The sequence below is a fragment of the Macaca mulatta genome, chromosome 5 (assembly GCF_049350105.2).
Source record: "Macaca mulatta isolate MMU2019108-1 chromosome 5, T2T-MMU8v2.0, whole genome shotgun sequence".
In the NCBI taxonomy this organism is placed as follows: Eukaryota; Metazoa; Chordata; class Mammalia; order Primates; family Cercopithecidae; genus Macaca; species Macaca mulatta.
In genome coordinates this window covers 48,559,913-48,587,328 of record NC_133410.1, presented here as the reverse complement: position 1 = coordinate 48,587,328, position 27,416 = coordinate 48,559,913, and the positions used below count along the sequence as shown (strand labels likewise).

General features: G+C 38.1%; 1 protein-coding gene across 5 annotated transcripts in view; it reads right to left on the bottom strand.

Moving 5' to 3' along the window:
- The window catches only part of CWH43 (cell wall biogenesis 43 C-terminal homolog), a 125,495-nt gene that overhangs the window by 25,235 nt on the left and 72,844 nt on the right, over positions 1–27,416 (bottom strand). For 2 of the 5 annotated variants that reach the window (XM_015138362.3, XM_078003399.1), the window contains exon 16: positions 10,406–10,674. The exons of the other annotated variants lie outside the window; for them this stretch is intronic. In XM_015138362.3, the coding sequence (XP_014993848.3) occupies positions 10,596–10,674 (79 nt within the window). In that variant the 3' untranslated portion in view covers positions 10,406–10,595. Of the gene's footprint in view, positions 1–10,405; positions 10,675–27,416 lie in introns of those variants that run through there. 5 annotated transcript variants of the gene reach the window in all.

The following is a 27,416-nucleotide window of genomic DNA, read 5'->3' as shown; positions in this document are numbered from 1 at the left end:
AGTTCATATCCTTTGCAGAGATATGGATGAAGATGGAAACCATCGTTCTCAGCAAACTATCGCAAGGACAAAAAACCAAACACTGCACGTTCTCACTCATAGGTGGGAACTGAACAATGAGAACACTTGGATACAGGAAGGGGTACATCACATGCCAGGGCCTGTCGAGGGGTGGGGAGAGGGGGGAGGGAGATATACCTACATTAGAAGATATACCAAATGTAAAGGATGAGTTAATGGATGCAGCACACCAACATGGCACATGTATACATAGGTAACAAACCTGCATGAAAGGATGAGTTCATGTCCTTTGTAGGGACATGGATGAAGCTGGAAATCATCATTCTGAGCAAATATCACAAGGACAGAAAACCAAACACCACATCTTCTCACTCATAGGTGGGAATTGAACAATGAGAACACTTGGACACAAGAAGGGGAACATCACATGCCAGGGCCTGTCATAGGGTGGGGTGGGGGGAAGGATAGCATTAGGAGATATACCTAATGTAAATGACAAGTTAACGGGTGCAGCACACAAACATGGCACATGTAGACATATGTAACAAACCTGCACGTTGTGCACATGTACCCTAGAACTTGAAGTATAATTTTAAAAAAAAGAAGAAGAAGAAGAAGAAAGAAAGGAACGATGCAAGCAAAAAAAAAAAAAAAAGAAAGAAATCTACCTGGTGCCCTACTCTAGTTGTGCTGAGTTGCCTCCCAAGCCACAAATCCTTGTTCTTCCCACTATTGCCTCCCCTTTCCACAAGCAAAAGAATTCTCTCACCATGGCCACCACTGCCCCAGACCTACAAAGAGTACTGCCTGGGTACTGTCCATGTTCACTCAAGGTGCAGTGGCTCTTCAGTCATCTTGTGGTGAATGTTGCCATGCCTGAGACTCACCCTGTTAAGACAGTGGGCTTGCCTCTAGCCCAGGGCAGGTCCAGAAATGCCATCCAAGATCTGAGACCTGGAATCAGAGACGCCAGGAGCCTACTTGGTGCTCTGTCTCAGTGTGGCTGAGCTGGTACCTAAGTTGCAAGACAAAGTCCCCTTTACTCTTCCCTTTACTCTTCTCCTTTTCTCAAGCAGAAGGACTCTCTCCCCATAGCCACCACAGATGGGACTGTGGTGGGTCGCATTTAAAACCAGTATGTCTCTGAGTATTACCCAAGGCATGGGGAGTACTGCCTGGCTACCATTACTGATTATTCAGGGCCCAAACGCTCTTTAGTCAGCAGGTGATAAATTCTGCCATGACTGGGTTCTTCCCTTCAAGGCAACAGGTTCCCTTCTGGCCCAGGGTATGTCTAGAAATGTCACTTCGGAGCTAGGGCCTGGAATAGCTGCCTCAAAACTCTGCTCAGTGCCCTACCCTACTGTGGCTGAGCTGCCATCCAAGTTGCAAGACAAAATCCTCTTTATTATTCCCTCTCTTCTACTCAAGTGGAGGGAAGGAATCTCTCCCAGAGGTTTGAGTTGTGCTGCCAGAGGTTGGGAGAGAAGTGGCACAAGCACTCCTTTGGCCACACTGGCTGGCATTTCACTAGGTTGCATGTTGCCCAAGTCCACTGGTTCTGAGACCAGCACAGCACGAGGACTTGGCTCAGCAGGACTTGCTAGTCCTTGTGGCCTAGACTGTCTTTTGAGTTTATTTAGGACCCCCAGAGCACTTTAGCCTGCTGTGAAAGGGCTTGCCAGATGGGTGATTCTCCTCTGACTACGGCTATTCCAAAGGCTCCTTTCATGGTCACCAGCTGAATTCTGCATGGTGTTGCTTTCCACTGTGACAGGGTAGCATTGAGTTCCAATGCAAAGTCCCACAATCACTGCACTCTCCCTCCCACCAAGCACACAGATTCTCTCTCCACACCACACAAGCATTGCTGGGGGGTGAATGGAGGCCTTGTGTAGGCAGTTCAAGACTGTCCTTCCTAACTCTCCAGTGCCCCTTTCAGTTATATGAAGTTAAACCAGGTACTGTGAATGCTCATCTGATTTTTGGTTCTTAAGCAGGTGCTTTTTTGTGTGAATAGTGGTTCAATTTGCTGTTCCTGGGGGGAGGACAATTGGTGAAGGCTTCTATTTGGCTATCTTGCCTCATTCTGTTTTTCCTTTTTCATTGTTTCATCCACTGTTCCCAGAATCTATGTGAATCATCTAAAAAGTGTACCGGGATTAAAGCTCAAATGAGAAATGAGAAACAAGAGGATATTTCTTGAATTGCCAGATTCCACTAAGCAGATAATTTGTTGAAGAGAAAGTCCTGAAGATGGACAGCCTGGTCTCCAGAATGGAAGACATTGGCTGCTAAGTCCACATATACTTTATGTCCACTATAAAGTAGGGGGAGAGATCTGGATTCTTCCATTTCCCCCGTAGGACTCTACCTTTTACTATCTGCAGACCATACCCACCCCAGGTTGGGAGTCACTGGATTACCAAACCTTCCTCCCTCAGGGCACACTCAATAAACTAGTGCATTCTTATTTACAATTTAAAATAAATCTGGGGGAAGAAAGAAAGAAAACAAAATCTAAATTCAACATTTAAATTTAGCTAGCTAAATTTTTAGAAGAAAAAAACAGAAATGGAAATTGCCAGAGATGTTAGAAAATGTTTATGGGGATATTGTTAGAAAGCTCTGTTATGGTAAAAATAAAAAATAAAAACAGAGAGAAATGTTAATATAGTGTCTTATTTTTCTAGGAAGCAGTGCAAATATGAGAATCTGCATGCTTTCTTTCTCTGCAAAGCAAACTGGAATTGAAGAGAAATTAGGTTCCCAGAATCCTCAATCCTCATAGATCCAATGACAGAATACGGGCTTGGTATTATTAACAAGAACCCCAAAGTTCCACAGAATTCATTTAATTTCTAATCTATAGATTTCCTTAGAAATCTTAAAAATAAGGAGAGCTAAGAACATAATTATATTTTGCTGATTTCACAGATTATACCACTTCAATAATCACTTCAAGTTCAACTACGTTATGAAGTCTCCATCACTTCTTAGGAGGGCACCTCCCTTCCTGACAACTTACATAGTAGGTCTTAGCCTCCTTCCCCAAAGATGTTCAGTGGGTCCACTCAGAAGGCCCCCAACTGGAGAAACTGTAGTCAGCCACACTCTCACGCCACCTATAATATCAGGGCCTTTGTTTTACCTCAGGATTTTGCAACAACAAGCATCTGTGAAGTCAGGACAGTTAGAAGCACTGGAATAATGATCATCAAGTTAAAGAGGATTAACATAATAGCAATGTTCCACTAGTAGTATGTAATAATAACTATAATAACTTTTTGTTGACTTGCGCACAGCACGCTACTATATGCAGGTTTGAAGGGATTTTTAAGTATGTGTTTATTTTTATATATAACAAACACTACCTTTGTGAATATTAAACAGATACATTTGAAGTTTACCCCCATTTCCCTCTACCTCTGGATCTCAGTTTCTTTTGAGCTATCTTCCAGTTCACAAATCCTGTTTAACTATTTGTCTATTCTGTTGTTAAATCATATCATTGAACTCTTAATTTCAGTTATTGTATTTTTGAGTTCTACAATTTTTCTTTTCTTTTTTTTCAAATCTGCTATGTTCCTTTTTATGCTTTTTATGCTTTTAGTTTATTGCCAAAACATTCAAGCTTGGTTTTTATGTTGGTCAGACCTCACAATTTAAACTGAACCTGATTGGCTAACAGCTTAAAAACTTTTCTAAATAGGTAAAAGCAATGGAGGTTAAAAAGAGGAAGTTGCTTACAAAAGGACTTAGAAAAGTAATAATATTCCCAAATAAGGAAGGAACATAGATTGTGAGCTGGGACATGGCTGTGAGCACATCCAGCACAAATATCTTGGTTTAAGTACAAGGACATAGAATGTACTATGTGCTTGCGAGCATGTCTAGCACATATATCTTTGTTAAAGTACAAAGACATAGAATGTACTTATTCCTTTATGTCTAACAGCTACATAGGATAGGGCTTAACAAAGAGTTATTAAGAAAAAGCAAGAAGGCTTTGAAGAAAGTCTTTAAAAGAAACTATTATTTCTAACATTTATTATTAGTATCATCTTTTAACAAGAATGGAAACCTTGAAGAGGAACTTTTTACTTTCCACATTAAGCACAGAAAGCATAGTTGTTTTACAGTCTGTGTCTGGTAAATCCCATACCTGAAGGCTTAGTATGTTTTTTCCCTTGACTGTTGTTTCTGCTTATTGTGGTTTATGTCTTTGTGTGCTTAGTCATATTTGATTATGCACTGGACATTGTGCACAAGAACTTACTGTAGAAATTTCTTGAGACCTGTTATCTTCCTTCTAAAAGGGTTATTAATTGTACAGAATTTTGTTTTATTTTTTTCCAGGTGTCTGAGGACATGAGCCATCCAGAATCACCTTAGTCTCAATTTAGGGCTTAAGATTTTTTGTGCCACCAAGATCAGGACCTCTCAAACTTTAGTGTGCTTACACATCACCTGTTGATCTTGTTAAAGTGTAAATTCTGAGTTAGATGACTTGGGGTAAGCCCTAAGACTCCACCTTTTTACAAAGCCCCCAAGTGATGTCAGTGCTACTGGTACACAGGCTACATTTTTTAAAAATAACTAAGACTTACATGTCTTAAAGCAACATACAGATTTTTTTTTCTTTTTTTTAGACAGGGTCTGTCTCTGTTGCCCAAGCTGGAGTGCAGTTGCATGATCTCAGCTCACTGCAACCCCTGCCTCCTGAACTCAGCCATCCTCCCACCTTAACCTCCTGAGTAGCTGGAACTGCAGGCACATACCACCACACTCAGATAATTTTTGTAGAGATGGAGTTTTGCCATGTTGTCCAGGCTGGTCTCAAACTCAAGCGATCTCCCTGCCTAGGCCTCCCAAAGTGCTGAGATTACCAGTACAAGCCACTGTGCCTGCCCTACAGTTCTTTTTGAGGGCTATTTTACTTTCAATTCATTCTAACATGGGTATTTTCTAATTGATTTCTGCTTCCAGTAATTCTAATAGTTCATCTGTAGATTATTTTTCATTTTCTTCATAAACAATCATGTTGTCTGAAAATAATGACAATTGTATTTCTTTTTTTCTAACCTTCTATCATTTATTTGTTTTTCTAACTGTATTGCACTGGCCAGGACCTCTAGTACAATAGCACATAGTAAGCATTTATGCCTCACGCCTGATCGCAAGAGGAAAGCATTCAATCTTTCACTGTTATCATGTTCACCATAAGATTTTGTACATATGCTTTATTAAATTAAGAAAAATTTCCTCTATGCCTAGTTTACTAAGAGATTTTTTTGTGGTTTTAAAAATAATGAATAGATATTAAGCTTCATCAAATGCTTTTAAATATATCATTACATATATTGTTGATATGGAGAATTACATTGATTTTCAAATGTTAAACCAACCTTCCATTCCTAGAATAAATTTAACTTGATCACAATGTAGTCCCTTTTCATATAGTGCTGGATTTGACTTGCAAATATTTTGTTTAGCAATCTTATATCAATGTATATGATAGAGGTTGGCCTATAATTTTCTTTTCATTTAATATTCTTTTCAGTTTTGATATTGTACTAGTCTGGGTTCTCCAGAGAAGCACAACCACGTGTGTGTGTGTGTGTGTGTGTGTGTGTGTGTGTGTGTGTGTGTGTGTGTAGATAGAGACAGAGGCAGAAGGACAGAAAAGACCACGAGAGAGATGTATTATAAAGAACTGACTTGTGCATTTACAGAAGCTGAGAAGTGCCATGATCTGCAGTCAGCAAGCTGGACCCTAAAGAGAACTGGCACTATAGTTCCAGTCTGATCTGAAGGCCTGAGAACCAGAAGAGCCAACGGTGTAAGTTCCAACCAGAGTCCAAATCTGAAGGCAGGAGAAGATTCATGTTCCAGCTCAAAACTAGGCAGGCAGACAGAGTGAATTCTCCCTCACCCAGCCTTTTTGTTCCATTCAGGCCTACAATGAATTGGATGAGGCCTCTCCACATTGGGGAAAGCAATCTACTTTACTCAGTCTATCAATTCAAATATTAATTTCATCCAGAAACACCCACAGAGGCATACCCCGTATAATGTATAATCAAATATCTGGGCACATTGTGGTCCAGTAAAATTGACAATAAAATCAACCATCACAGTTACCAAAGTTATGGTGACTTCATGCAAGTTGGGAAGTATTCCTCTTGTTTTATTCTTTGGAAAAAGTCTGTAAGATTGGTATTATTTCTTCCATACATAGCTGTTAAAATTCACTGGTAATCTATCAGGGTGTACAGTTTTTGCTGTGGGAAGTTTTATCAGTCAGGATTTAACCAGAGAAGGAGAGCAACTAGAGTATATATAAGGATTTATTAGAGACTTGATTTTTGTATAGCTGTGGTTGCTGATTAAGTCACCTATAAGGTTATTGTCTTCAGACAATATTAGAGTGTGAAATCTGCAAGGCAGGCCATGGAGAAAGGAAGATGGATGTAAAGTTGTGGAGAGCAAGAACAAGCTGGAAGACACAGGAATGAGCTGGAGCACATGAGAGTAGACTGGAACTGATGTCAATTTTTCTTGCCTCTGACCTTGAATGTTTGGCTGAGAAGTTTTGTTTTATGTTTGGTTGTTTAATTATTAATTTTATTTCCTTAGTAAGTTTTCTATTTCTTCTTGTATCTCTTGTGGTAAACTATATTTTTGAGACATTAATTGGTATAAAATTGTTAATAATGTCCTCTTATTTTCTTTATAATATTTGTAAGATCTATAGTTATGTCGACTTTTTCATTCCTGATGTTGGTCAGTTTTGCCTTCTTTCTTTCCTTTTTCTTCTGATCAGTCGTACCATAGAGTTTTCAATTTTATTAGTTTTTTCAAAGGACTCCGCCTTTGGTTTTGTCACTTTTATCTATTGCAGTTGTTTGTTTTCCAGTTCATTAATTTCTGGTCTTATCCTTTTTTCCTTTATTCTACTCTCTTTTGGGTTTAATTTTCTGTTCCCTTTTCAGCTTCTCTTGATGGGTACTTCTGTAACTGATTTTTAGTCAGTGTTCTTTTCCAATTCATGCATTTAAGTCTACATATTTTCCTCTAAACACAAAACAATATCATATAACTTTTGATATGCCATATTTTCATTACTATTTAGTTCAAAATATTTTCTGATTTTCCTTGTGGTCTTTTTTTGACCCATGGATTACCTAGAAGTTTATTATTCTATTTCCAATATTTGGGACTTTCCCATTATCTTTTTGTTATTTGTTTCTAGCTTAGTCTTATCACCATCAGAAAATATAATCCTGTATGAAGTCAATATTTTGACATTTGTTGAGTCTTGCTTTTTGGCCTAGCATATGGTCTGTTTTGGTAAATGTTCTGCAGGCACTTGAAAACAATGAGTAACTTGAAGTTCCTTGGGGCACTGTTCTGCACATGTCACTTAGATTAATTGCATTGTTCACACTTTCTCCTTGTTTTAACATTTACTGAGAGAGGTGTATTGAAACCTCCCACTTAGCTAAGCCATTGACATAGAAATTAAGATTCCAAGAGCTTGATGAGTAAGCAGGAGGCTAAAAAATAAAGATGTTAATCTGATTTGCATTAGAAATTAATAGAAATTTGGGGAAGATATGAACAACTAGGAAGAAAATAAGATATTGCCAAACTACATGATGTGAAGAAGAGAAAAGATTTGCAAAGCAAGGGAATATCTAATTACCCCATTTGAATATGTTTTGAGTTTCTACAATGAAAACCCTTCTCTATCTTCCCAAATAGTCAGTAAAAGTTGCTACCCACTAAGACACATAGTCAGAGACTTTTATTTGTTTCTTTTGAGGAAGTTAAGAAAACAACCAAACTCTCTGTATGCTTGGCATAGAACAGAGGCAGCTCCTGCTGTCTGTTTGTGGATCTGCCTCCCCAGGCACTAACAACGTGTTTTAAATGCATTATTTGCTTGCATTTACCTTGCACGGTAGCATGATTTGGGTGTCAGAAATGCAATGAGACCACGTATAAATTGAAATATGACAGTACAAGGAGATCAGTGAGAGAGATGCCTATAAGAATGTGAGTCTTGTCTCCTTCACTTCCAAATTCACAGAAATCTTGGGAAGACACTGTCTTCTGGCACATGGGTTATATAACCTTGCAGTATTGTTGTCAGGAGATAACATTGGTAAAGCATCTAACTCAATAGGGGGTAAATAATCAGTAGTTGCTATTCAAGCTGTCTTTGTATTTTCCCATCTCCCACACTTGGTGTTTAGGGCAATGTCTTTTTCAGTTAAGTGACACCTCCCACCACTACCACATGCCTAGTACAGTATAATGGATAAAATGGACACTGAATAAATATGTTTGTTGTTGCCAGATTCCCAAAGATGTTCAAATATATTTTAAGGACTGTGTTGCTTATGTATTGATACAAAACAAATTACCCCATTACATAGTGGCTTAAAACAACAAACAGTTATTATCTGTCAAGATTTGGGACAAGTTAAGTTAGGTGCTTAGGGCTCAGGATCTCTCACGAAGTTGTAGCCAACATGGGGCTGAAGTTATCTGAAGTTTTTCTGGGGCTGGAGGTTCCACATCTAAGGTGACTCACTCTGGCTATTGGCACAAGGCCTCAGTTCCTCACCACCTTTCCATGGGGCTGCTCACAACACAGCAGCTGGCTTCTCTCAGAACCAAGATAGTGAGATTAAGACAGAATCCCCAGTATTGTTTATAACCCAGACTTGGAGTCACATACCATCTCTTTCACTTTATTCTCTTCATTAGAAGTAAGTCACTAAGTCTAGCCCACACTAAAAGAGAAGTGAACGAGGTTCCAGCTTTTGAAGAAACTGCAGGATCACTCATGGACTCATCTTTAAAACCACTGTAGGAATGCAATGTTTTGAACATGGCAATGTTCTCAGTATATGATATGGTTTGGAGTTTGTCCCCACTAAATCTCAACTTAAATCATGGCTTCCATAATCCCCAAGTGTCATGAGAGGGACCTGGTGAGAGATAATTAAGTCATGGGGGAGGTCACCCACATGCTGTTCTCATGATAATGAGTGAGTTCTCATGAGATCTGATGGCTTCATAGGGACTTTTCCCTTTTTGCTCAGCACTTCTGCTTCCTGTCACCATGTGAAGAAGGATGTGTTTGCTTCCCCTTCCACCATGATTGTAAGTGCCCTGAGGCCTCCCCAGCCCTGCAGAACTGTGAGTCAATTAAACTTCTTTCCTTTATAAATGATCCAGTCTTGGACAGTTCTTTATAGCAGCCTGAGAACAGACTAGTATGATACACTTTCGTTAAAAAGATCTGAGGAATCTCCTTAGATTGTGATGTAATACTTTTGGAAACTTTCTGACAACTTTTATCCCTGCCCCAAAAGGCAAAGCAGCATTCAGTGTCCTTTCCAGTTCTAAGACTTCAGGTGCCTCCATGGCCAACATTCAAATCATTATCTTCCATGGAGATGGTGCTGTTGTGTTGAATTCTCCCCCTTTGTCTGCCTACTTGATTCTACAGAAGGAAAATCACTTCATGGGACCCTTCTGTGTGTTAAAGTATGCTTGCTGAGAGCCGGGTGGCCTGACTGATTGGAGACATCAGCACAGGGTGCCATGTACAGCCATGAAGAGGTGTAAGCATGGGGAAAAGACAGACAACCCCTCACAGTTCAGGGAAGGATGGTGATGGGCTGCTGCTCATGTTAAGTCAGTAATAGTCACATGCACGTTATTCTTCTAGTAATTAGACTTAATTTGTTAAACATTTTCCCCAGCTTTGTCCCAAGAAGGGTTTAAAATTGCTTGATTTTCACAAGTAATCCTTCCAGCTCACCAACAAATCAATGTCTGGCTGGGTGCAGTGGCTCACCCTTGTAATCCCAGCAGTTTGGGAGGCTGGTGGGAGGATTGCTTGATCCCAGAAGTTTGAGACCAGTCTGAGCAACATAGTGAGACCTCTTCTCTACAAAAAATTAAACAATTAGCCAGGTATGGTTGCAAGCACCTATAGTCTCAGATACCCCAAGGGCTGAGGTGGGAGGATCACCCAAGCCCAAGAGATCAAGGGTACAGTGAGCAGTGATCGCACTACTGCACTTTAGCCTGGGCAACTGAGAGAGATCTTGTCTCAAAAAAAAACAAAAAACAAAATCCTATTTTTTAAGCCTTAAAGATCAAGGTGGCAGTGAGCAGTGATCACACCACTGCACTTTGCCTGGGCAACTGAGAGAGATTTTGTATCAAAAAAAGAAAACAAAAAAAAAGTCCTATTTCTAAACCTTAAAAAGATAAGACGTTTTTAATTATTTTAACTCCATGGTGAAACTTTCTTATATTACCCCACATTCTATTTTTTATCAAAATTTAGGGAAAACAATTTGGAGAAATGTTTTTATTAAGCAACATGGTTTATAAATTGAGGTAATTTCCCACTGTATAGATACCATGTTTGTTTTTAAGTTGAGGTTGTTCATATGTACTTTCCCACTTTCATTAATCTCTTCTTTTCATCTTACATACTTTTTTTCTTAGATTTGCCCAGCCAATAGCTTCTTGTTTTAAATGTTTCATAAAAAGTATTTAGGAGTATTCATATGAAAATGATGGTTGTTTTCATAATTGTGTCCTTCTTTGTAGGATCCAAATCTAAAAAATTTAAAAAAAAATGTCATTGACATGTAAAAACCATTCAGAAAGGTATGTTCTTATGCAAAATTTCAACCATAAAATAAAATAGTAAATGAATAAATAAAAAAGATTCATGCATATGTGAAAGGCAGACTAAAATTTTAACCCCCAAAGTCCTCTTTCCATGGTTACGGATAATTCCAAAAGCACAACTGGCTAACCTTGCCGAAAAATAAGTCTAGATTTTCGTTCTAGTCTTGAGTTTGAATAATATTTGTTTATATGAAAGGGGTCATGAAACCTGAAATGTTATTCATGTTACATTTATGCATATAAAAATCTATTTTGGCAGAACTTCTAAATTTTCTACATGTGTTAATGTGCTGCAGATTAGGTCTTTACTTTGAACATGAATAACTAATTAATTACACAGCTCTGGTTGATATGATAGAATACAAAAGACACTAGGAAGAAAGCTAAGACTTGTACATAAGAGACCACTTCCTTCCTTTTCTTCATAAGCAACCAATATATCTAACCTCTGTCATGTAAAAGACAGGAGATCTGCTTCCTTTGTCATCTTCAAAGAATAATAATAAGGAATATAAAATTTAACATAATCTTTGATTCTGCTATTTCACATCTAGAGCTAGACCCTAAGGAAGTAATCAAGGTTATGCTCAAATAGATAAGAAGTCCTTAGAAGACTTTTTATAATAATAAAATAATAAATATGGAAAAATAACAAAATTGATTAGCTAAATTTTGGTGCATCCATACAATGAAATATTATGCAATCATTAAAAAATATTTGAAGAAGAATACTTTATTTCGGAATGAAGTTCATAATATACTAGTTGGATGAAATAATCAGATTAGCAAATAGAACAAAAACACACATGTACACACAGATATACATACATACATATATGTGTCACACATTTACAAAGGTGGGATAATTGTGTGATGTATAGATATATACAAGAGTGATGTCAGCAAGATGATAAAATAGGACTTTCCAGTGCTTTTCCTTGTAGAAACATCCATTTGAACAACTATCCATGCATAAAAATATCTTCACAAGAGTTAAAGATTTCAGATGAGAGAGTATAGCACTTGAATGTATTACAGAAATAAGAAAAGGCTCATTGAGAAGGGTAGGAAGGACAACTTCACATTACTTCTATCACTCCTCCCCCAAGACTAGGAGCACAGTAAGTAGAGAGATAGATACTCTTCACGGGCTGAAAGGAGTGAAGTAAGCACCCAACTTTGCCACAGACCCCAGCACCAAGTCCAGGCCAATGAACATTAGCACCAGGCTGGCACCCACAGAACAAGCTTCCAGGCCAACCTAAACATGAGGCCATCCCCAACAACCCCAGGCCCTAAACTGGCCCTAGCAAATTCAGGCTCCAGGCCCACCCAAGGCTCCAGACTGGCACCAGTGCCAGGACACCCCGAAAATCCCCAGACTCCAGGCTAGAACACATGGACCTAGCCTTTAGGCCTGCCGCAGCTCCCGACCAACTCTGTGGTCCCTGACTCCAGTGCCCATGGACCTGGCCTCTAGAGCAATACCCACAGTCCCAGCCTCCAAGCCTACCCCAGTGCTAGGCTGGCCCCTATGCAACCAGCTCCAGGCCACCCCACATAACCCCAGGCACCAGGTTAGCATTGCCAGTTCCAGGCTCCAGATTGGGCCCTGTGAACCCAGGCTCTAATGCACTGCAGCTCCAGACCAGTCCCTGCAGCCCCAGGTAACAGAATCTAGGCCAGCTCCAGCAATTCCAGAGTACAGGCCCACCATAGGAGACCCCAGCACTGGTTCAACATAGGAGGCCCAGGCTTCATGGGCCCAAGTTCCAGGTCTATCCCAATGCACCCAGGCACCAGTCTCATTTCAACACCAGGGTGGCTCCTGCAGACTCAGGCTCAAGGCCTAACCCCACACACCTACTCCTGGAATCAGGTTGGCTGTCATGGACCCAGAATTCAAGTCCAGTCCCTATTGACACAGGCTCTGGGCCCATCCCAATGGACCCCAGCACCAGACTGACCCCATAGACCCAGACACAAGGCCTATCCACTTGCTAACCCAGGCACCAAGCAAGTCTGCCCAAGAACTCTAGCATAAGCCCATGCATGAGCCCAGCTAGATAGCCCACTGAGAATCTTTGGACCAGCCAACTAGTAAACGCTTTCCCTGCCAAAGCCAATCTGTAAAGAGTAGAAGAGGTACCCACTTTTTCAAATGTGCAGAAACCAGGGCATGTCCACAAGGATCACAAATAATCAAGGAAACATGATACCACCAAAATAACAAATAAAGCACAAGTAACTGATGCTAATTAAAAACTGACTAATAAAAAATTCAAAATAATCATCTTGAAGCACCAATGAAAGACAGAGAGCCAAATCATGAGTGAACTCCCAGTCACAATTGCTTCAAAGAGAATAAAACACCTAGGAATGCAAGTAACAGGGGATGTGAAGGACCTCTTCAAGGAGAACTACAAACCACTGCTCAATGAAATAAAAGAGGACACAAACAAATGGAAGAACACTCCATGCCCATGGATAGTAAGAATCAATATCGTGAAAATGGGCATACTGACAAAGGTAATTTATAGATTCAATGCTATCCCCATTAAGCTACCAATGACTTTCTTCACAGAATTGGAAAAAAACTACTTTAAACTTCATATGGAACCAAAAAAGAGTCTGCATTACCAAGAAAACCCTAAGTCAAAAGGACAAAGCTGGAGGCATCACGTTACCTGACTTCAAACTGTACTACAAGGCTACCCTAACCAAAACAGCATGGTACTGGTACCAACACAGACATATTGACCAAGGGAACAGAACAGAGGACTCAGAAACAATACCACACATCTACAACCAACTGATCTTTGACAAACCTGACAAAAACAAGAAATGGGGAAAGGATTCCCTATTTAATAAATGGTGCTGGGAAAACTGGTTAGCCATAAGTAGAAAGCTGAAACTGGATCCCTTCCTTACACCTTATACAAAAATTAATTCACGATGGATTAAAGACTTAAATGTTAACCCTAAAACCATAAAAACCATAGAAGAAAACCTAGGCAATACAATTCAGGACATAGGCATGGGCAAGGACTTCATGTTTAAAACACCAAAAGCAATGGCAACAAAGGCCAAAATTGACAAATGGGATCTAATTAAACTAAAGAGCTTCTGCACAGCAAAAGAAACTACCACCAGAGTGAACAGGTAACCTCCAGAATGGGAGAAAATTTTTGCAATCTACTCATCTGACAAAGGGCTAATATCCAGAACCTACAAAGAACTCAAACAAATTCACAAGAAAAAAACAAACAACCCCATCAAAAAGTGGGCAAAGGATATGAACAGACATTTCTCAAAAGAAGACATTTATGCAACCAACAGACATGAAAAATTGCTCATCATCACTAGCCATCAGAGAAATGCAAATCAAAACCACAATGAGATACCATCTCATGCCAGTGAGAATGGCAATCATTAAAAAGTCAGGAAACAACAGGTGCTGGAGAGGATGTGGAGAAATAGGAACACTTTTACACTGTTGGCAGGACTGTATACTAGTTCAACCATTGTGGAAAACAGTATGGCGATTCCTCAAGGATCTAGAACTAGAAATACCATTTGACCCAGCCATCCCATTACTGGGATTTATAACCCAAAGGATTATAAATCATGCTGCTATAAAGACACATGCACAGGTATGCTTATTACAGCATTATTCACAATAGCAAAGACTTGGAATTAACCCAGTCATCAATGACAGACTGGATTAAGAAAATGTGGCCCATATACACCATGGAATACTATGCAGCCATAAAAAAGGATGAGTTCGTGTCCTTTGTAGGGACATGGATGCAGCTGGAAACCATCATTATCAGCAAACTTTCACAAGATCAGAAAACCAAACACTGCATGTTCTCACTCGTAGGTGAGAATTGAACAATGAGAACACTTGGGCACAGGAAGGGGAACATCACACACTGGGGCCTGTCATGGGTTGGGGGAGGGATAGCATTAGGAGATATACCTAATGTAATTGATGAGTTAATGGGTGCAGCACACCAACATGGCACATGTGCACATATGTAACAAACCTGCACATTGTGCACATGTACCCTAGAACATAAAGTGTAATAAAAACAAAATAAAATAGTAATCATCTTGAAGCTAAGTGAGCTACAAGAGAACACAGATAGACAACTAAACAAAATAAGAAAAAGAGTACAGGAACTGAATGAGAAGTTCAATAAAGAGATAGAAATCATAAAAAAGAACCAAACAGAAATTCTAGAGCTAAGAAACATCATAACTAAACTGAAAAGTTTAATGAAGAGATTCAACAACAGACTCAACCAAGCAGAAGAATCAGAGAGCTCAAAGTATGGTCATTCAAAATTACCCAACCAGAGTAACAGAAAAAAGAGTGAAAAAGTGAAGATAGCCTAAAGAAATTATAGGTCATCATTAAGTAAACCAATATACCTTATTGGTGTTCCAGAAGAAGCAGAGAAAGAAGGAAATCGGGGAAGAAATCTTATTTAAAGAAAAGCAGCTGAATACTTTCCAAATTTGGATAGGAAGATTAACATGCAGATCCATGAAGCCCAAAGCACCCCCACATATATTAAATATAATGAGATTGCCACCAAGACACGTTATAATCAAATTTTTAAAAATCGAAGACAAAAAGAAAATTTTGCAAGCAGTAAGAGAAAAACAAAGAGAAAAAACATTCAAAGGAACCCCTATAAGATTATCAGTGTATTTCTCAGTAGAAACCTCGCAGGTCAAAAGAAATTGAGATGATGTATTCAAAGTGCTAAAAGAAAACAAGAATTCTGCCAACCAATAATTCTATATAGCAAGGCTGTCCTTCAGGGACAAGGAGAGATAAGGACTTTCCCAAAGAGACAAAAGCTGCAGGAGTTCATCATCATTAGACACACCCTGTGAGAAATGCTAATGGGAGTTTTTCAAGCTGAAATGAAAGGACATTTACAATGTGAAAGTGTAAAACTTATTGTAAAGTTAACAATATAGTCAAATTCAGAAAACATTAATACTTTAATACTTATGCAGCATCATTTTAAACTCTAGTGTAAAAGTTAAAAGACAGAAGTATTAACATAACTACAAAAATTTGTTAATGGGTACATGATATATAAAATACATGAATTGTGACATCAATAACATAAAATGTAGTGGGAGGAAAAGCTAAATCTCAGAGTTTTTATATGCAGCAGACAAAGTTGTTTCCAGCTGAAAATAAATAATTATGTTTTATGTAAGACTCATGGTATCTACAAATATAAAACCTATGGTAGATACACAGAAGATAAAGAGAAAGCAATTAAAGCATACTATTACCAAAAAATCATCGAATCATAAGGGAAAAGAGTAAGAATAGAATGAAGGAACTGTAAAACAGTCAGAAAACAATTCTTTAAATGGCAATACTAAGTCCTTAACTATCAATAATTACTTTAAATGTAAATGGATTAAATTCTCTAATCAAAAGACAGAGTGGCTAAGTGGATTTAAAAAAATAAATTATAAGAAATTGCTGCCTATAAAAAAAACTCACTTTAGCTTGAAGGATATACATAGACTGAAAGTAAAGGTTTGGAAAGATATTCCATGCAAATGATAACCAAAAGTGATGAGGGGTGGCTCTACTTAGACAAACTAGACTTTAAGTCAAAAACTGTCAGAGGAGACAAAGTAGGTCATTGTACTAAAGGGCTCAATTCATCAATATAATATAATAATTATAAATATATGTGCACCCACCATCAGAGCACCTAAATATATAAAGAAAATATTAACAGAACTGAAGGGAGAACTAGACAGCAATACAATGGTAGTAGGGGACTTCAATAACCCACTTCCAACAATGGATAAATCATCCAAATAGAAAATCAACAAGGAAACAGTAGACTTGAACAACATTATAGACCAAATCGACCTAACATATAGAGAGAGCATTTCATCCAACAGCAGCAGCATATACATTCTTTTCAGGTGCAAGTGAAAGGAAAATAAATCTTGTGGCCCCAAAATCACTAAGCTAGAGGGAAAAGTCAAGCTGGGATCCACTTAGGGCAAACCTGCCTCCCATTCTATTCAAAGTCATCCCTCTGCTCACAGAGATAAATGCATATCTGACTGCCTCTTTTGCAGAGGCTAATCAGAAACTCAAAAGAATGTAACCATTTGTCTCTTATCTATGACCTGAAAGCCTCCTCCCTGCTTCGAGATGTCCTGCCTTTGCTTCCAGTTGTCCTGCCATCCTGGACTGAACCAATGTTCATCTTACATATGTTGATTGATATCTCATGTCTCCCTAAAATACATAAAACCAAGCTGTGCTCTGACCACATTGGGCACATATCTTCAGGACCTCCTGAGGCTGTGTAACAGGTGTGCATCCATAACTTTGGCAAAATAAACTTCCTAAATTGACTGAGACCTGTCTCAGACTTTGGGGTTTCATAAATGCATGGAACATTCTCCAGGACAAAACTTATGTTAGGCCACAAAACAAGCCTTAACAAGTTCTAGAATACTGAAATCATTTTGAGTATCCTTTCCAACAACAATAGTTAAATTACAAATCAATAACAGGAGGAAAATTGGAAAATTCACAAATATGTAGAAATTAAACAACACTTGCCTAAACAGATAATGGATCAAAGAAGAAATCAAAAGGAAAAATTTAAATTTTGTTGAGACAAATAAAAATGGAAACACAATATACCCAAACTTATGGGACATAGCAAACACAATTTTAAAAGGGAAATTTTGTAGCAATAAACACCTACATTATGAAAAAATAAAGACATCAAACAACCTAACTTTATACCTGTGGGAGCAGAAAAAGAACAAGGCCCAAAGTCAACAAAAGAAAGGAAAATAATAAATATCAGAGCAAAAATAATGAAATAGAGGATAGAAAACTTAAAAAATGTCTATGAAACTAAGAGTTGTTTTTTTGAAAAGATAAAATGGACAAACTGTTAGCTGGACTTACTAAGAAAGAGAGAAAAATCAAATTAATAAAATTATAAATCAGTGTGGAAATGTTAAACTGATACCGCAGAAACACAAATAATCATAAGTGACTACTATGAGCAATAATACGCCAAAAAATTGGATAGCCTAAAAGAAAGAAATGGACGAGTTCATAGCAACAATCTACCAAGACTGACAGATGAAGAAATTCAAAATCTGGACAGTTCAATAATGCATAAGGAAATTGCATCAGTAATCAAAAACCTCCTCAAAAGCAAAAAGCCCAGATCCAATGGCCTCACTGGTGAATTCTACAAAACATCTAAAGAAAAATTAGGCCAAGTATGGTGGCTCATGCCTGTAATCCCAGCACTTTGAGAGGCCAAGGCAGGCAGATCACCTGAGGTGAGGAGTTTAAGACCAGCCTGGCCAATATGGTGAAACCCTATCTCTACTAAAAGTACAAAAATTAGCTGGGCATGGTGGCAGGTGCCTATAATCCCAGCTACTGAGAAGGCTGAGGCAGGAGAATTGCTTGAACCGGGGAGGCAGAGGTTGCAGTAAGCTGAGATCATGCCATTGCATTCCAGCATGGGTGACAAGAGTGAGACTCTATCTCAAAAAAAAAAGAAGAAGAAGAAGAAAAGAAGAAAGAAAAATTAATTCCCATCCTTCTCCAACTCTTTCATAATTGAAGAGGAGGGACCACTTGCAAATTCAGTTTATGAGGCCATTATTAGCCTGTTACCAAAGCCAGACAAGGATGCTACAAGAAAAGCAAATTATAGGCCAATATCCCTAATGAACACACATGTAGAAAATCCTCAACAAAATGCTAGCAAACTGAATTCAACAGTATATTAAAAGGATCATACACCATGATCAAGGGGAATTTATCCTTAGGATGCAATGATAGTTAAATATATGCAAACCAATAGATATGATACAATGTATTAACAGGGTAAAAGACAAAAATCATGTGATCATCTCAATAGATGCAGAAAAGCATCTGAAAATTTGAACTTTTCATGATAAAAACTCTCAACAAATTAGGCATAGCAGAAATAGACCTCATCATAACAAAGGCCATATATGACAACCCACAGCTAACATCAATACCCAGTGATTAAAAGTTTAAAGCTTTTACTCTGGGATCAGGATCAAGACAAGGATGCCCACTCTCAGCACTTCTATTCAACATAGTACTGAAAGTCCTAGCTAGAGCAATTAAGCAAGTAAAAGAAATAAAATACATCTAAATTGGAAAGGAAAAATTTAAATTGTCCCTATTTGCAGATGACAAGAATATATATATGTATTATATATATATAATATTTTATATATATATCTAAAAACTCCACTGAAAAACTGTTAGAATTAATAAATTCAGTAAATTTGCAGGATACAAGATCAGCTTATAAAAATCAGTAGCATTTCTATATACTACCAATGAACGATTGGAAAAAGAAATCAAGAAAACAATCCCATTTACAATAGCATCAAAAAATACTTAGGAATAAATTTAACCAAGGAGGTAAAATACCTGTACACTGAAAACCATAAAATGATGATGAAAGAAATTTAAGAGCACAAATTAATGGAAACATATCTTGTGTTCATGAATTGGAATAATCAATATTGTTAAAATATTCATACTACCCAAAGCAATCTGCAGATTCAAAGTAATCCTTATCAAAATTCCAATGACATTTTTCACAGGAATAGAAAAATCAACCCTAAAATTTGTATAAGACCACAAAACACCTCAGGTAGCCTAAGCAATCATAAGCAAAAAGAACAAAGCTGAGGGCATCACACTATCAGATTCCAAAATACACAACAAACCTGTAGTAATTAAAACAGCATGGTACTGGCATAAAAACAGATCTATAGATCAATAGAACAGAATAGAGAGCCTAGAAATAAATCCACACATTTACAGTCAATTGATCTTTGACAAAGGTACCCCAAACACACAATGAGGAAAGGACAACTTTCTCAATAAGCAGTGGTGGGGGAACTGGGTATCCACATGCAGAAGAATGAAATCGGACTCTTACCTCATACCATATACAAAAATCAACTCAAAATAGATTAAAGATTTGGGGACTTGAAACTGTGAAACTGCTAGAAGAAAACATCAAGAAAAATTTCTGACATTGGTCTGGGCAATGATTTTTTTAATATGATCCTTAAAGCAAAGGAAACAATAGCAAAAATAGACAAATGGGATTGTATCAAACTAATAGCTTCTATATAGCAAAGAAAACAATCAACAGAGTGAAGAGACAACCTACAGAATGAGAGAATATATTTACAAACCATATATATGTTGAGTATTCTTTATCCAAAATCACTGGAACCAGAAGTATTTCAGATTTTGGATTCATTTTTTGGAAAATTTGTATTACACTTACTGTTTGAGCATCCCAAATCCAAAAGTACAAAATCTGAAATGCCCCAAGCATTTCCTTTGAGCACTGTGTCCGTGCTCAAAAAGTTTTGAATTTTGGAGCATTCTGAATTTTGGATTTTTTTACTTGAGATGTTCAACCTATATCTAATACATGGCTAATATCTAAAATATATAAGAAACTCAAAAATCTTAATAGCAAGAAAACAAACATGGATAAATATTTCTCAAAAGAAGACATCCAAGTAGCCAGCTAGTATGTGAATAAATGCTCATCACTAATCAGGGAAATGCAAATTAAAAGCGCAACGATACATCACCTCACACCTGTTAAAATGGCTAGTGCCAGAAAGGCAAGACAGCAAATGTTGGCAGGAGATGTACAGCAAAAGGAACCCTTGTTCACTGTTGTGGGGAATGCAAATTAGTATAACCATTGTGGAAAACATTACAAAAGTTCCTTTAAAAATTTAAAATAGAACTACCATATGATCCAACAATCCCACTTCTTGGTATATATCCAAATGAAAGAAATTAATATTGAAGAAATATCTGTACTCCCACATTCACTGCAGCATTTTTCACTGGAGTCAAGAAATATAATCAACCTAAGTGTCCATTGACAGATGAATGGATAAAGAAAATGCAGCTATACACAAACATGTGTATGTATGGAATAGTATTCAGCCTGAAAAGAAGAAATCTTGTCATTTGTAACAACATGGATGAACCTAGAGGACATCATGCTAAGTGAAATAATCCAGACCCAGAAAGGCAAATACGTCATGATCTCATTTATATGTAAAATTTGAAAAAAATTGAACTCGTGGAAGCAAAGAGTAGAATGGTGGTTGCCAGGGGCTGGGGGAGATGAGGGTTGAGAAGATGTTGGTGAAATGATACAAAGTTTCAATTTGACAGGATGAAAAATTTCTGGAGATCTATTGTAAAGCATTGTGACTGTAGTTAATAATAATGTATTGTATATTTGAAAATTGCTATGAGAGTAGATCTTAAATACTCTCATCACAGTTTTAAAATTAAGACATGCCTTCTACTTATGCCTTTGTTATTTTCATAATTAAACTGAGTGAGAAAGCAAATCTAGCTCCCTTCACAGTTGGTTTGGATCAATCTGCCATTGTGGTTAGCCAAAAATATTTTATTTGGATTTCTCTGCACTCCTGCTACATAAAGAATAATGACACAAGAAAATCCTTTCCTTCCCTGATTTTCTAGCTTCAAGAAACCATCTCAATAAGCAAAAGGAGGGAATCCTTCTATTTTACTTCTACCATTACTAGTGGAAATTCTAAGGTTGCTTTTGCAGCTACTGTTAAACCACAAGCATTCACTATGCACTATTCTAACAACTTTTTGTGCCATGCATGCTTCATATAGCCTTAGGAGGTAACCACTACTATTTTTCCCATTTTTAGATGAGGCACTTGAGGCTCAGAGAGGTTAAGCAACTGGCCCACAGTTGCCCAGCTGTTCACTGGCAAGAGTGAGAATTTGAGCCAGACAAATGACCCCAGGGCCCAGGCTTTTCCTAGTCACATTACACTTACACAGGGTAAGATCAATACAGGAATTGGAACAAATTGAGACTTGGTGATAATTCTCCTCATATTCATCACCTACACTTTGGTACAATTTTTTCTTGTTGTAAGGAGGGACAAGGAAGAAAAAGAGAATGGAGAAATTTCTTTCTTCCCCCAACAAAATGAGAAATGTCTATAGCTATTAGCTGGTAAAATGATAGAAATGTCAAATAATAATAATGTATACGATATGCTCTGTGTTTGACTTTATGTAGAAGTTTCCTCTCACTATCCAGTCATGGGGGAGAAAAGAGCACATACTCCATCTCGTATGTTTTGCTGCAAATAGATTTCTCTTCTAAAAACAAAACAAGGCCAGGCATGGTGACTCACATCTGTAATCCCAGCACTTTGGGAGGCCAAGGCAGGTGGGTCACCTGAGGTCAGGAGTTTGAGACCAGCCTGACCAATATGGTGAAACTCTGTCTCTACTAAAAATACAAAAATTAGCCAGGCATCAGGGCATGAACCGGTAGTCTTAGCTACTTAGGAGGCTGAGACAGAAGAATTGCTTTAACCTAGGAGACAGAGGTGGCAGTGAGCTGAGATCGCGCCACTGCACTCCAGCCTGGGTGACAGAGCAAGACTCCATCTCAAAATATATATATATATATTTCACATGGTAATGAATTTTTCACATGCAATGTAAATGAATTATCCATGATCCATAGTCTCAATCCTAACTGCACATTAAAATAAACTGAAAATAATTTTTTAAATCCCAAAGCCCAGGTACCACACCAGGAGGTCCTGATAAATTGGTCTGGGGTTGGTCCCAGGCAGTGGTATTTTTTTTAATTAATAATTTTTTTTGCTGCTTATTTTATTTTATTCTATTTTTTATTATAATTTAAGTTCTAGGGTATATGTGCACAACATGCAGGTTTCTTACGTATGTATCCATGTGCCATGTTGGTGTCTTGCACCCATTAATTTGTCATTTACATTAGGTGTATCTCCTAATGTTCCCCTCCCCCCTCCCCCCACCCCTCGACAGGACCGTGTGTGTGATGTTCCCCTTCCTGTGTCCAAGTGTTCTCATTGTTCAATTCCTACCTATGAGTGAGAACATGCTGTGTTTGGTTTTTTGTCCTTGCAATAGTTTGCTGAGAATGATGGTTTCCAGCTGCATCCATGTCCCTACAAAGGACATGAACTCATCCTTTTTTCCGACTGCATAGTATTCCATGGTGTATATGTGCCACATTTTCTTAATCCAGTCTGTCATTGATGGACATTTGGGTTGGTTCCAAGTCTTTGCTATTGTGAATAGTGACACAATAAACATGCCTGTGCATATGTCTTTATAGCAGCATGATTTATAATCCTTTGGGTATATATGCAGTAATGGGATGGCTCGGTCAAATGGTATTTCTAGTTCTAGATCCTTGAGGAATCACCACACTGTTTTCCACAATGGTTGAACTAGTTTACAGTCCCACCAGCAATGTAAAACTGTTCCTATTTCTCCACATGCTCTCCAGCACCTGTTGTTTCCTAATTTTTTAATGATTGCCATTCTCACTGGTGTGAGATGGTATCTCATTGTGGTTTTGATTTGCATTTCTCTGATGGCCAGTGATGATGAGCATTTTTTCATGTGTCTGTTGGCTGTATGCATGTCTTCTTTTGAGAAATGTCTGTTCATATCCTTTGCCCACTTTTTGATGGGGTTGTTTGTTTTTTTCTTGTAAATTTGATTGACTTCTTTGTAGATTCTGGATATTAGCCCTTTGTCAGATGAGTAGATTGCAAAAATTTTCTCCCATTCTGGAGGTTACCTGTTCACTCTGATGGTAGTTTCTTTTGCTGTGCAGGAGCTCTTTAGTTTAATTAGATCCCATTTGTCAATTTTGGCTTTTGTTGCTGTTGCTTTTGGTGTTTTAGACATGAAGTCCTTGCCCATGCCTATGTCCTGAATGGTATTGCCTAGGTTTTCTTCTATGGTTTTTATGGTTTTAGGGCTAACATTTAAGTCTTTAATCCATCTTGAATTAATTTTTGTATAAGGTGTAAGGAAGCGATGCAGTTTCAGCTTTCTACTTATGGCTAACCAGTTTTCCCAGCACCATTTATTAAATAGGGAATCCTTTCCCCATTTCTTGTTTTTGTCAGATTTGTCAAAGATCAGATGGTTGTAGATGTGTGGTATTATTTCTGAGTCCTCTGTTCTGTTCCCTTGGTCAATATGTCTGTGTTGGTACCAGTACCATGCTGTTTTGGTTAGGGTAGCCTTGTAGTATAGTTTGAAGTCAGGTAGCGTGATGCCTCCTGCTCTGTTCTTTTGGCTTAGGATTGTCTTGGCAATGTGGGCTCTTTTTTGGTTTCATATGAACTTTAAATTAGTTTTTTCCAATTCTGTGAAGAAAGTCATTGGTGGCTTGATGGGGATAGCATTGAATCTATAAATTACCATGGGCAGTATGGCCATTTTCATATTGACTCTTCCTATTCATGAGCATGGAATGTTCTTCCATTTGTTTGTGTCCTCCTGTATTTCGTTGAGCAGTGGTTTGTAGTTCTCCTTGAAGAAGTCCTTCACGTCCCTTGTAAGTTGGATTCCTAGGCATTTTATTCTCTTTGAAGCAATCGTGAATGGGAGTTCACTCATGATTTGGATCTCTGTTTGTCTGTAATTAGTGTAAGAGAATGCTTGTGATTTTTGCACATTGATTTTGTATCCTGAGACTTTGCTGAAGTTGCTTATTAGCTTAAGGAGATTTTGGGCTGAGACAATGGGTTTTCTAAATATACAATCATGTCATCTGCAAACAGGGACAATTTGACTTCCTCTTTTCCTAATTGAATACCGTTTATTTCTTTCTCCTGTCTGATTGCCCTGGCCAGAACTTCCAACACTATGTTGAATAGGAGTAATGAGGGAGGGCATCCCTGTCCTATGCCCATTTTCAAAGAGAATGCTTCCAGTTTTTGCCCATTCCATATGATATTGGCTGTGGGTTTGTTATAAATAGTTCTTATCATTTTGAGATATGTCCCATCAATACCTAGTTTATTGAGGGTCTTCAGCATGAAGCACTGTTGAATTTTGTCAAAGGCCTTTTCAGCATCTATTAAGATAATCACGTGGCTTTTGTCTTTGGTTCTGTTTATATGCTAGATTACTTTTATTGATTTCGTATGTTGAACCAGCCTTGCATCCTAGGGATGAAGCCCACTTGATCATGGTGGACAAGCTTTTTGATGTGCTGCTGGATTCGCTTTGCCAGTGTTTTATTGAGGATTTTTGCATCGATGTTCATCAGGGATATTGATCTAAAATTCTCTTTTTTTGTTGTGTCTCTGCCAGGCTTTGGTATCAGCATGATGCTGGCCTCATGAAATAAGTTAGGGAGGATTCCCTCTTTTTCTATTGATTGGAATAATTTCAGAAGGAATGGTGCCAGCTCCTCCTTGTACCTCTGGTAGAATTCAGCTGTGAATCCATCTGGTCCTGGACTGTTTTTGTTGGTAGGCTATTAATTATTGCCTCAATTTCAGAGCCTGTTATTACTCTATTGAGAGATTCAACTTCTTCCTGGTTTAGTCTTGGGAGGGTGTATGTGTCCAGGAATTTATCCATTTCTTCTAGATTTTCTAGTTTATTTGTGAAGAGGTACTTACAGTATTCTCTGATAGTAGTTTGTATATCTGTGGGATTGGTTGTGATATCCCCTTTATCATTTTTTATTGCATCTATTTGATTCTTCTCTTTTCTTCTTTATTAGTTTTACTAGTGGTCTATCAATCTTTTTTTTATTTGATAGATTTTTTTTTGAAGATTCGCATTTCTTTTTACTATCTTTTTTTTATTATTACAGTGTAAGTTCTAGGGTACATGGGCACAATGTGCAGGTTTGTTACATATGTATACTTGTGCCATTTGGTGTGCTGCACCCATCAACTCATCAGCACCCATCGACTCGTCATTTATATCAGGTATAACTCCTAATGCCTTCCCTCCCCCTGCCTCCCTCCCCATAATAGGCCCCAGTGTGTGATGTTCCCCTTCCAGAGTCCAAGTGATCTCATTGTTCAATTCCCACCTATGAGTGAGAACATGCGGTGTTTGGTTTTCTGTTCTTGTGATAGTTTGCTGGGAATGATGGTTTCCAGCTGCATCCATGTCCCTACAAAGGACATGAGTTCATCCTTTTTTATCACTGCATAGTATTCCATGGTGTATATGTGCCACATTTTCTTAATCCAGTCTGTCACTGATGGACATTTGGGTTGATTCCAAGTCCTTACTATTGTGAATAGTGCCACAATAAACATGCCTGTGCATGTGTCTTTATAGCAGCATGATTTATAATCCTTTGGGTATATACCCAGTAATGGGATGGCTGGGTCATATGGTATTTCTAGTTCTAGATCCTTGAGGAATCGCCACACTGTTTTCCACAATGGTTTAACCAGTTTACAATCCCACCAACAGTGTAAAAGTGTTCCTATTTCTCCACATCCTCTCCAGCACTGTTGTTCCCTGACCTTTTAAGGATTGCCATTCTAACTGGTGTGAGATGGTATCCCATTGTGGTTTTGATTTGCATTTCTCTGATGGCCAGTGATGATGAGTATCTTTTCATGTACCTGTTGGCTGTATGCATGTCTTCTTTTGAGAAATGTCTGTTCATATCCTTTGCCCAATTTTTGATGGGGTTGTTTGCTATTTTCTTGTAAATTTGATTGACTTCTTTGTAGGTTCTGTATATTAGCCCTTTGTCAGATGAGTAGATTGCAAAAGTTTTCTCCCATTCTGTTGGTTGCCTGTTCACTCTGATGGTAGTTACTTTCACTGTGCAGAAGCTCTTTAGTTTAATTAGATCCCATTTGTCAATTTTGGCTTTTGTTGCCGTTGCTTTTGGTGTTTTAGACATGAAGTCCTTGCCCATGCCTATGTCCTGAATGGTATTACCTAGGTTTTCTTCTAGGGTTTTTATGGTTTTAGGTCTAACATTTAAGTCTCTAATCCATCTTGAATTAATTTTCATATCAGGAGTAAGGAAAGCATCCAGTTTCAGCTTTAGACTTATGGCTAGTCAATTTTCCCAGCACCATTTATTAAATAGTGAATCCTTTCTCCATTTCTTGATTTTCTCAGGTTTGTCGAAGATCAGATGGCTGTAGATGTGTGGTATTACTTCTGAGGGCTCTGTTCTGTTCCATTGGTCTATATCTCTGTTTTGGTACCAGTACCATGCTGTTTTGGTTACTGTAGCCTTGTAGTACAGTTTGAACTCAGGTAGCATGATGCCTCCAGCTTTGTTCTTTTGACTTAGGATTGTCTTGGCAATGTGGACTCTTTTTTGGTTCCATATGAACTTTAAAGCAGTGTTTTCCAATTCTGTGAAGAAACTCATTGGTAGCTTGATGGGAATGGCATTGAATCTATAAATTACCTTGGGCAGTATGGCCATTTTCACGATATTGATTCTTCCTATCCATGAGCATGGTATGTTCTTCCATTTGTTTGTGTCCTCTTTTATTTCACTGAGCAGTGGTTTGTAGTTCTCCTTGAAGACGTCCTTTACATCCCTTGTAAGTTGGATTCCTAGGTATTTTATTCTCTTTGAAGCAATTGTGAATGGAAGTTCATTCATGATTTCGCTCTCTGTCTGTTACTGGTGTATAAGAATGCTTGTGATTTTTGCACATTGATTTTGTATCCTGAGACTTTGTTG